The 12,019-nt window shown below is 40.3% G+C and overlaps 1 protein-coding gene across 1 annotated transcript in view; it reads right to left on the bottom strand.

Moving 5' to 3' along the window:
• The window catches only part of LOC118559007 (lon protease homolog, mitochondrial-like), a gene marked incomplete at its 5' end in the record, with an annotated part of 39,632 nt that extends 29,637 nt beyond the window's left edge, over nt 1–9,995 (bottom strand). The window contains 5 exon segments of the mRNA XM_036129661.1: nt 1,166–1,253; nt 8,955–9,133; nt 9,233–9,371; nt 9,842–9,873; nt 9,876–9,995. Coding sequence (XP_035985554.1) covers nt 1,166–1,253; nt 8,955–9,133; nt 9,233–9,371; nt 9,842–9,873; nt 9,876–9,995 — 558 coding nt within the window.
• Between the last annotated feature and the right edge of the window lie 2,024 nt (nt 9,996–12,019).

Genomic DNA, 12,019 nt, shown 5'->3' with positions numbered 1-12,019 from the left:
GCACAAAGGCGGAGCTAACGGACATGCTGCAGGGTTCTTGCCTTCCTACGGCCCCCTCCACATCTCCTGATGTACTGGCCTGTCTCCTGGTGGCACCCTCATGCTCTGGACTCTACGCTGACAGACCCAGCAAACCTTTTTGCACAGCTCACATTGACGTGCCATCCTGGATGAGCTTCATTGCCTGATCCACGTGTGTGGGTTGTAGACTCCGTATCGTGCTGCCACTAGACTGAAAGCACTGCCAACATTCAAAAGTGACCAAAACATCAGCCAGCTAGCAGAGAAACTGAGAAGTGGTCAGTGGTCACCACCTACAGAACCACTCCTTTATCTGGGGGGGGGGGGGGGGGGGGGGGGGTCTTGCTAATTGCCTCTAGTTTCCACCTGTTGTCTATTCCATTTGCACAACAGCAGGTGAAATTAATTGTCAGTCGTTAAGTGGACAGTTTGATTTGACAGAAGTGTGACTGACTTGGAGTTACATTGTGTTATTTAAGTGTTCCCTTTATTTTTTGAGCAGTGTATATTTACACATTACCTTTCAAAACTGTAAAGACCATATTTCAATTCAGGCATAATAAACACTACCTTTTAAAAATCAAACCTTACTTTCAGTTTCCTTATTCGTTTATTTTCTGTTGGCAAATCAGGAATAAATCGTGATTGTTACTGTACAGGTCTGCACAGTGATGCAGTGGTAGCACTGCTGCCATGCAGCAAGAAGGTCCTGGGTTCAAGTCCTAGCCTTGCCCTGGGTCTTTCTGCATGGAGTTTGGATGTTCTTCCTGTGCATGCGTGGGTTCTCTCTGGGTACTCTGACTTCCTCCCACAGGAAACAACATGACTGTCAGGTTAATTGGCCTCTCTAAATTCTCCTTAGGTGTGTGTGTGTGTGTGTGTGAATGGTGGTTTGTCCTGTCTGTCTCTGTGTTGTCCTGCGACAGACTGGCGACCTGTCCAGGGTGTACCCCGCCTCTCGCCCAGTGAATGCTGGAGATAGGCACCAGCACCCCTCGTGACCGCCATAGGCATAGACATGTTAGACAATGGATGGATGTTACTGTACAGACACTTTTGCTATACCACCCACCCCTAACTTGAGACAGGTCTTGTTCCAGAATGATGTTTAACTTAAGGCTAAAGGAACGAACTACACACTGACCTCATCTATTAACACCAAAGGGTTCTCCGTCTTGGTTTTCTTCAAACACTGGATCATTTTCCCAGGCATCGCTCCAACATACGTTCTCCTGGAAACAAAAAATTCTTGCTACAACCTTCTTCAACCATTTTGTCATAATGTCCTTCAAACTGATCAAATCATCATTCAAAGTGGTGCAAAACAGCTGTGAGCACAGAAGCCCCCTGATTCTTTACAGTTGTAATGTGTTGGCTTGAGGTCTAACAGATTTAGCATACTGGAAACGGTCAGTGTATCTTTTGGTCATTGGATTTTCGTTTCAGAAACAGGAAGTAAAAAAACAAAAACAAATGGCAATTTGATTTTTCTTTTAAAATACGAAAAAGAAAATCGAAATACAAAGCGTTTCTCTTTTTCATTGTCAATAAGGGAAAAGTGAAATTTGAAAAATTATTTGAATTTAATTTTCCATTTCGGGTAAGAAAAAACAAAAATGGTTTAAAACAAACGAAAAAGAGGCTCATTTGTTCATTTCTGAGAGCGGAAGTGGTCACTTTTGCGTTGCAAAAGCACCACATTTTTCAGAATAAAATGTCTTAAGAACCTTACGCGGATTTGATTTTAGACAAGACAAAACAAGGCTTGTCATCCATACAAATCTCAGTGCAGATGTCCCAGGTGAGAGGATGAGCAAGAGGATATTCTCTAAGAAAAGTGAGGCGACTTTCCATTGAACACGGCTGAGTTTACTGCGGTCAAGCCAGCCGCCACTGGGGACACGGCAGTCATGCCAGCCCTCCCTTGGTTTTGAAGGTCATGCAAACACCATGCATTACAGTAGTAATGCCTGAGACTACTTTCCAAAATAAAAGCAATGTGTTTGACGTATATCAACCTATTCTATTCTTTGTTTTGTTGCACATATAGACTTCAGTTAGTTGAAATAAATTCTTACAGCTTTATGTAATATGTCTTTATTATTCAGGCCTCCTGGTGAATATGGAAATATATATTTTGGTCATAGTCACTGTTTAGCCTGATTAAATACTAAAAAAAAATAGCAAACAGCCTTAAACAGGCTTGCTGTTGCAATGACTCGGATAACTGAGAATTTGCACATATTATTATATATTATATTATATTAAAACAATTGTTTTTTCCAAGTGACTACTTTCACTTACAGACGACAGATTAAGATCTTGAGATGAATCCACATACATGATGTGGAATTTCTAAATTAAAGCCCTCCAAAATCTCTACATTAAGTCAATTTCACCTAAGTTGCTGACAATGTTGCTACTAAACGGTACATTTTCAGGGGATGCTGTCACTTCAGCCTGACAGTAGAACACCTCCAGATGTTGCTCAACAAATTTCATCCACATCTGATGTGGAATTTCAAAGTGAAAGCCCTTCAAAATCTCTCTATATATTCACTTTGACCCAAGTTGCTGATAATGTTGCTACTAACACTTATGTTTTAAGTGAAAATCTTGGATTCAGCATGACAGAACTAGCCTCGTGAGACCATCCTGATCTCGCGAGCTTTCAAGGTTTCACTCGCAGATCAGTCTGGCTACTCTCCGTTGAAGAAAATTTGGAGCCGTTCACCAAACGAACGTCCAATCAGCGTTGGCTTTGAGGCGGGTTGAGGTGTGACGCAACGAGAAGCGCGACAGTTCAGTCTAAACAACATGGCGGCTTCAGCCGATGAAACTAGCGTTAGCGTGGCTATCGAGCAAGTTTTATCGGAATTACAGAGTATTTCTTTGCTGAGCTAACGAGCCTTTACCTGCAGCAGCAAGAGTAGCTTGGCTTGTGGTTGTGTTTTCGTCGTCGCTCGTAACAGATTGACGACGAATCTGATTGGTTTATTTGGCCCGTCTATCACCAACATAGGCCAATCAGCTAACCAGTATTTTCGCCCCTTCCCAAAATTACTTCAACGGAAGGTTTCCAGATGGATATGCGGAGCAAATCTATCTGGCGGAGTCAGGTAATGACAGAACTCCTCCAGAGGCTGCTCAACAAAGCTCATTAAGATTTGATGTGGAATTTCAAAATAAAAGACTGTTCCAACATCACTATATTGCAAAAGTATTCATTCCACCATCCAAATTATTGGAATCAGGTGTTCCAATCACTTCCGTGGTCACAGGTGTATAAAACCTTTGCATGCAGACTGTTTTCACAAACATTTGTGAAAGAATGAGTTGCTCTCAGGAGCTCAGTGAATTCCAGCATGAAGCTGTGATAGAATGCCAGCTGTGCAACAAATCCTGTTGTCAACTTTCCTCGCTCCTAAATATTCTTGAGTCAACTGCTGTATCATAAGAAAATGGAAGTGTTTGGGAATGACAGCAACTCAGCCATGTAAACTGTGGAAGCAGGGTCAGTGGATGCTGAAGCACATAAAGCGTAGAGGTTGCCAACTTTGTGCAAAGTCAAACACTACACCCCTCCAAACTTCATGTGGCCTTGAGATCAGCTCAAGAACAGTGCAGAGAGCTTCATGGAATGGGTTTCCATGGCCGAGCAGCTGCATCTCAGCCATACATCACCAAGTGCAAAGCAAAGCGTTGGAGACACGCTGTTTGGAGTGACAAATGACGCTTCTCCATCTGGAAATCTGATGGACGAGTCTGGGTTTGCCGGTTGCCAGGAGAACGGTGCTGACTTCATTGTGCTATGTGTAAAGTTTGGCAGAGGGGGGATTATGGTGTGGGGCTGATTTTCAGGAGCTGGGCTTGGCCCCTTGGTTCCAGTGAAAGGAGCTCTGAATGTTTCCACAGACTCAGACATCTTGGACAATTGCACGTTCTCAACTTTGTGGGAACAGTTTGGAGCTGGCCCCTGCCTCCTCCAACATGACAATGCACCAGATGATGCATTAATGTGGTGTACATTGCCATTTGTGGGATGGACATAAAAACAGGCTCTTCCCTGGTGACGGTGAGGGAACCGCTTACAGCCTTGTTTTCCAGGAAAGAAGGATGTCGAAGAAACAGCGAGGGTAAGTAGGCCAATGTCTTTATGATACAACATAGATTCTGTTTCTCATTTTCAATGTGAGAAGCCATATCATAAAGGATGAGCAAAGGTTTATGAATACCAGGCTTCTTGAACTGCAACATACGGGCATTATTCAGCTTTTTTGTATATTTGTCAAAGCCCTAGAATTGACATGTGCTAGCCTACCCTACCTTTGAAAGGTTTAACATTGATCACATTCTTCTTCAACAATAGCTGCATGCTACCCACTCAGAATATTAACAGTGACAACAAAGGAAAAAAGTCATGTTCATTAATAAATGCAGGGTCAACACAGTTAGGCTGACAGAATTATCACCCAAGAACTAATAATAATACTTTTACATAGATGTTTATGTTACCATAATAATCTGTAATATACAAACATTTATTGTTATTTTTCCTTATGTTCTCTAAAAATATGAAATTATTTTGGGGGAAGTTACCTTTTGTGGCAGCAATTATTAAATTTGCTTGTTATTAAATTTTAAATTTGTATTGCACTGATAGTACTCCACTACTGTTACCTAAGAGTTTTACAGTTCTGGCTGTTTGAGATTAGCACAAAAATAGTTTTTGCTCTTAATTGAAAAAGTTACACCTTTTTAAGACTGACCAACGTTTTCTTACAGCAAACTGTTATTAGTCTGTTCTACAGAACAAGAAGAAAAACATAACCACACATGAAATTGTATCGCTGACAGAGAAACATCTGAGAAAAGGAGAAAATTACGATGAAAAGGTCTTCTCCTACAATAGCTTTTGGTCAAAGGTGTGTGCTGCAGTCAACATCCCTAGTGGTGCAAGTCATTGCTGCAAGCTTTTCCAATGTTACTGGTTACATAAGGTAAGTATGAATTAGGGCTGGACTATTAGTCGCATTTCAAATATAATTGCAATTTTTAAGAAACGCAATTTCTAAATTGCAGAGGTCTGCAATTCTTCGCTATCTAACAATTAATGGATCAGACGCGTCCTTTAGGTGTCGTTATATGTAAAGTGGGTTTGCTCTTCATGGAAGTGAAGAGGGTTGCAGCAGTGAGATAATCTAATTTTATTATTTGTTTGAGAGTTTATATTCTCAATCATTTTTTACCAGAAACTTTCAGAAATCTCACCGCAGCATTAAGTACTGGTGAAACCTTTTAATACACAGACTTGTTGGCTGCACTTTATGTTCAACAAGGATTGATGTCCAACTCAACAAGCTATTCTCTTGAATAATAATATTTTCTGATTAATAAAAACAGTTACATTTCATTTTTAAATAGTCCTTGTTTACAAACATCTTTATCTAAAGACCATTTTTGATGTCTTTAGTTATTGCAATGAAAAGTCTTAATTAAGAGAAGAGGTTATAAGGACTTTATTGTGTCTCTCAATAATGTGGTTAGGGAAAATCCCTAGGGATAACTTCAATAGTTTCTTCACAAAGGAAACAGCTGTGGCTTTTAAAATGTATTTCTCTGTAATGGAAAAGTAGTATTTTGATTGGCTTTATTAGTCAGTGTTTGGATGAACAACATTTGCTTCCACATAAATCTAAAAAAACTCTACATTTGAAACTCTGAGTTAACTTCTTTGAGCTTCCCTGCTGAGCAGTTTGTGGTGGCCATTTTGACTCGGGTTGACTGGAAAATTTTATTGATTTTGTTTGATTTGATTGATTTAATAAAAACCCTGTTGTTGTTTTTTGGAACATAGCTTGACCAGTTTTGTATTGTTCGATGACCAGATTTGACAATGAAAAGATTGTATGAATACAGCAAAAGCCAACTCATTGTCCCCTAATGTGTTTATTATGTAACTTGATGGTTCCATGAGCAGTGCTTAGGTTAAGATGAAGACGTCCTGAAAGCTATGAGGGAAATTAACTGGAACTGTCCATTGTTTTGTTTGTTGAAAACAAAGTTCTGTGTCAGCAAACAATGTAAATGTTATTAATATTTTTGAACATTTTATGGTTACCTTTTTCTATTTCATTTTTTTCTGAAGCTTGTTTTATTTTGCGTGTGTAATTGGTATGTACATAGTGTGAAAATGTAAACCTCAGCAATTTGGATAAAGAGAAATGTAAAATCTTAAGATGACTTGCTTTTTCAATTGTCAAAGAAAACGTAAGGGTTAGTAGCAACATTGACAACAACTCAGGTAAAAGTGACTATACAGAGAGAGATTTTGAAGGGCCTTTATTTTGAAATTCCATATCAGATGTAGATAAAATTTGTCGAGCATCATCTGGAGATGTTACTGTCAGGCTGATGTGACAGTATCCCCTGAAAACGTACCATTTAGTAGCAACATTGACAGCAACTTAAGTCAAATTGACTTAACTTAGATATTTTGGAGGGCTTTAATTTAAAAATTCCACATCATGTATATGGATTTTGATGAGTAACATCTCGAGATCTTAATCTGACGTCTGTAAGTGAAAGTAGTCACTTGGAAAAACAATTTGTATTTGTATCCCTGTGCAAATTCTCAGTTATCTGAGTAATCGCAACAGCAAGTATGTTTAAGCCTGTTTGCTATTTTTTTTAGTAATTATTCTGGCTAAAAAGTGACTTTGACCAAAATATGTATTTCCATATTCACCAGCAGACCTGAATAATAAAAAATATTACGTAAAGCTGTAAGAAATTATTTCAACTAACTGAAGCCGATGTGCGTAAAAACAACAAAGAATAAAATAGGTTGATACATTGCTTTTATTTTGGAAAGTAGTCTCAGGCAGTACTACCGTAATGCATGGTGATCACATGACCTACAAAACCATTTGAGGGCTGGCATGACTGCAGTTAACTCAGTCATGCCATGTTCATTGCAAAATGGTCTCACTTTTCTTGCAGAATATCCTCTTGCTCATCCGCTCACCTGGGAGATCTGCACTGAGATTTTTATGGATGACAAGCCTTGTTTTGATGTGTCTAAAATCCAATCTGCGTAAGGTTTGAAAGACATTTTATTCTGGAAAATGTGGCGCTTTTGTCACAAATAAGTAACCACATCCTGTCTTGGAATATGAACAAACATTTTATTTTTCCCTTTTTAACAATGAAAAAGAGAAACTCTTTGTATTTCAATTTTCATTTTTGTATTTTAAAACAAAAATCAAAATCGCCATTTGTTTTTGTTTTTTTACTTCCTGTTTCTGAAACGACCGGAAACTTTGCCTGTTCTGAATTCAAGCAGGGGCCATAACTCCATTTAATGTAGAACAGATTACTGGATCAATGTGTGCTTCTGTGCTTTTTTGTCTCTCTTGTTGTGTCTCTGTTCTGTCTTCTGTAACCCCAGTCGGTCGAGGAAGATGACCGTTCATACTGAGCCCGGTTCTGCCGGAGGTTTTTCCTTCCCGCTAATGGGGAGTTTTTCTTCCCACTGTCGCTTCATGCTTGCTCAGTATGAGGGATTGCAGCAAAGCCATGTACAATGCAGACGACTCTTCCTGTGGCTCTACGGTTCTCCAGGAGTGAATGCTGCTTGTCGGGACTTTGATGCAATCAACTGGTTTCCTTATATAGGACATTTTGACCAATCTGTATAATCTGACCCAATCTGTATAATATGATTGAACTTGAGATGACATGTTTCATGATTTGGCGCTATATAAATAAATTTAATTGAATTGAATTGAACAAATGGGTTAGGTTCAGACAAACTGCAGCTGGGTTCTGCTAATAGCCAAATACAGAATATTGTTCCATGGTTTTACTAGATACTGGATTCTGGCACACGTGAAGACTAACTGAATAATCAAAAGTTCACCTATCATCTAATCAAGTGCCTATCTGGTTCAATATGTAATTGTTGAATTAATCCAGTGGTGTACAAACGTTTGCCATATGTGCCAAAATGACCAATTAAGAAGAACGTCTGGGCCAAAAAGATATGCTTGCTTTTAGTGTCAAACTAGAAGCAAAACAACTAATTTTATAGTGATTTCTTTTTAGTTTACCCCCTCAGTGTGAACCTGAAACATCCTAATGCAAAAATATAGTTGATATTTGTTGAAACAGGATCTGTAAATCTGAAAGGGCCTCACATGTTTGCCTTGTTAAAAGACATTTAAAAATTTACTTTTAACATTTTCTGGATCAGTTTTTGTTGATTTATTCACTTCAATTCAATTTATTTATATAGCGCCAAAAAGAAACTATACCTGAAATTACTTTTATCTGATTAGAAAAATGTTTTTATGCAATGTATTATGAGTAAAAAAAAAGATAATTTGATACAATTGACAAACTGCACAATCAAGTTTTTTTTGTCGGAATAAGGAGCAAACTAGGGACAACCTGGGACGACTTTCTCCGTCAATGGCACAACGAGGTACGGAGCCGTTGCTAAGCAGCAGCTCCTCCAGCATGTGCATGACAGGTTATGTAAACAGAGCAGCATGGCATGCATGTGATGTTGACCATTTGCATAAGAAATGATCTTACCTTAATTCCATTTTAAGAAGATTTTAATTTGTCAGATGAAAACTCTCCTTAACATTATTTTAAAAATTTCCATCTGCTTGAAATAGTTTGATGGCGGACCAAATTTTGGATGATTCTTGAATTAGTGCTGGAGTCAGCACTTTATCAGTCCAAGGGTTGCAAAGGCCTTTTGGACACCGCCAAATTGAACATTGCAGCTGGGGGACCTGTACTCCTGCACCTACAACAGGTCCCCAAAACACTAAATCCTAACAGCAGTCCCAATGATGCAATAGGAATATCCAGACATCCTCACAGTTTGCTCTCTCTGACTGGAAAAATAATAGGTTACAGACCTGTGTCCTTTGATCTCAGCCACGTCAGTCATCCCTCCCACGCTGAACCTGAAGTACTGTCTGTTAAGCGCTCTTGCAATAGATCGGGCAATTGAGGTCTTTCCTACACCAGGAGGGCCATAGAAACAGAGGATCTTCCCCTGGGTGGAGCCTCGGAGCTGGCTCACTGCAATGAACTCCTGCACATACCCACATGAGGCCAAGGCTTAAAACAACACTCAGTTCCTTTGACAAACAGCATAGAAAAATAAGTGTTTTTGTTGTTTGTCTTTTCTTACCAATATGCGTTTTTTAACGTCATCCATTCCATAATGGTCTTCGTCAAGAACGTCTCTGGCTCTGTCTAATGATAGGTTTTCTTCACTGTTGGTGCCCCATGGCATGCTGGTTAGCCAGTCCAGGTAGTTTCGAGTGACACTGAACAACACAGTTTGACTCTTTCTGGGAGCTTGAAGCAAGGAAAGCAGCTATTATGTCAGAGCATCAGCAACAAAGAACATTGTATCATGGATATAATGTGACAAAAGAGACCAGATTATAGAAATTGGATCATACTAACACAGATGAAGGAAGGTGGGATTGAAATTTAGAAACTAGTTTTATTATTTAGAATTACATTAAAAATGAACAGATCTTATACATTTTCCAGACTGCAGGGAGCGATCAGATGTTTTGGGTCAAAAAAATGGGAATAAGCTGTCTTACTTCCAAAAATGGAGTAGCAGATGCTCCATTCGCTGCAGAGTTCAAGCACCTGTCTAAAGGTACAGCTACATTGTAGATAGTTTATTCAAAATGGAAGCATCAAGTGTTCTTTGAGAGCTACACTAACTTTTTTTTAAATGATCATCATGACTTTTTTTACCATCAACCTAAACGAGACCTACTTGAACTCAGATGAGTGGTTGTCCAGCAAGCCCCAGTGTTGTTGAGCTCTTCACTGATCACATCCATGATGTGCTGAGGGACATTCCGGTCTTTAAGTCTCTCCTTAAACTTCTCCTCAATAGCTTCTTTGTCATCTTTTTCCAAGACCAGCTCCTACAGACAGGACAATGAGTGAGCATGTCTCCCCCATACATCTCTTCTCTTACCATATGGGTTTAAACCCCTTTTACAAGACATTTCAAGGCGGGATTAAGCTACCTTCTTGCCATCTCCAGGTATTTTATGAAAGGGCTGATGCAGCAAAACAGATAAAAGGCCCTGTCCATATGCCATAGTTTTGTACAGCCAGCCAGCAGCAGGATTTAAAAGCATCATCAGACTAGAAAATCATTTCCAAAGCCGCTGTTCTAAAAGTGTTTTATTTACTAAAGCTGCATTTGTGTTGGCGAATCGTAACAGTAACAATTAATACTGACCAATCCTGCTGGCTTAAGATGGCTAAAGACTAGCTTGCTTAGCAGCGATTGAGCATGTGCAGCCTGTTCCTCAGTTATTGGTGGGGCACTGGGTTCAACTGGTCCTGTGCTCTGATCCAGGACCCCTTCATTCTTAGGTGGGAGGGCAAAAAAACAGATGAAAAACACAAAATGACCAAAGAGTAAAACAAACAACTAAAGTCACACATTTCAGTCACATGGTTATGAAGCTCTACACGTGACATAGGCCTCCTGGAGGTGTGGCTTAATTCTATTTAATTTTATTTATATAGCACCAATTCACGATACATGTCATCTTAAGGCACTTTACAAAGTCAAATTCAATGAAATCATACGTTTTGATCAAAATGTTTCCCATTTAAGGAAACCCAGCAGGTTGCATCAAGTCTTGACAAGCGGTATTCACTCCTCATGAAAGAGCGTAGAGCCATAGGGGACATTATCAATGGCTTTGCAGCAATCCCTCATACTGAGCATGCATGAAGCGACAGTGGAGAGGAAAACTCCCCTTTAACAGGGAGGAGAACCTCCAGCAGAACCAGAACCAGGCTCAGTGTGAACTGGGGTTAGAGAAGACAGAGCAGAGACACAGAAAGCACAGAGGCTGTCATTAAAGTCCTGGTATGCCATTATGATGTGACAAACTGCAACTCCCAGCATGCAACACATTTAGGACTACAAAGTCTCGGGCAGCATACAGCTTCCCATCATCATGTAGATGGTGACTGTGCCAGAGATCAATTACACCCAGGAATATGACCACAGTGCAAGACATCTTCCTTCCTTTGTGCAGCCCTGCTGCGTTGAGAAGACACATTTCTGTGTGCTGCTGACACGCAGAGGGACCGTGATGAGATTCTTGGCAGGACCAAGTTTGCTGCTTCACCTGTTGTCCCCTGGATCATGCACCATGGAGGTCCAGACAAATATTAACGTTAATCAAGTTTTCCAGTGCGATTTGCTTTGGTCAAACAAATTGTCCAGGCGACGGGTGTGCACAGTCATGTAAAGCACTTTGCATGTTCTTTGTACTGAATTGTGCTATATAAATAAATTTGCCTTGCCTTGCCTACCCAGCAGTGGAACTTTGCCACATCTCCACTGCAACTCTGGCTGAGATCCACGGACGCTGCGCAGCATCAATCTCTGACATCAAGTAAAAACATCCCCCTTTTTCTCTTTTTACACCATAAGGAGTTATTGTGTGCTGGGCAGGACATATAGGAATAGTTTTAATGTTTAAGTACTCCAGAGGGAGTTTGTTTGCACTGTGCTGAATATTTTCACTGTGTGATTATGTTATCAAGGGGATGTTGTTGATTTATGTGGTGAGAAACAGGCCGGCCTATCAGCTGAGGTTCCTCTCATCTCTCTTTCTGGTTTCCTTGTGTTCGGCCTTCCCAGGTTCCCGCGGTGTGTCGAGTCTTTGTCTCGACGGCTACGCCTCCGTTTAAAGTCGCCTACATGGCAGGTAGTGAGTTAGCTGTGATCTCAGAGCAGGCATCTTGCGCATATGCCGTAAGGGACGGGACTCCTGTGCGGGGCACTGAGTAGCCCGGCCTTAGCAGCGGCTGTGTGAAGTTGACTCGGTGCTAACTGAACTTACTATCGACAGCTGTGATCGCCACCTTTAGCCTGAGATAGAAGGGTTAGAAGCTCACTGTTGCATGTACTAACACC

The sequence above is a fragment of the Fundulus heteroclitus genome, unplaced genomic scaffold (assembly GCF_011125445.2).
Source record: "Fundulus heteroclitus isolate FHET01 unplaced genomic scaffold, MU-UCD_Fhet_4.1 scaffold_198, whole genome shotgun sequence".
Classification (NCBI taxonomy): domain Eukaryota; kingdom Metazoa; phylum Chordata; class Actinopteri; order Cyprinodontiformes; family Fundulidae; genus Fundulus; species Fundulus heteroclitus.
This window is presented reverse-complemented; position numbering and strand designations above follow the sequence as displayed.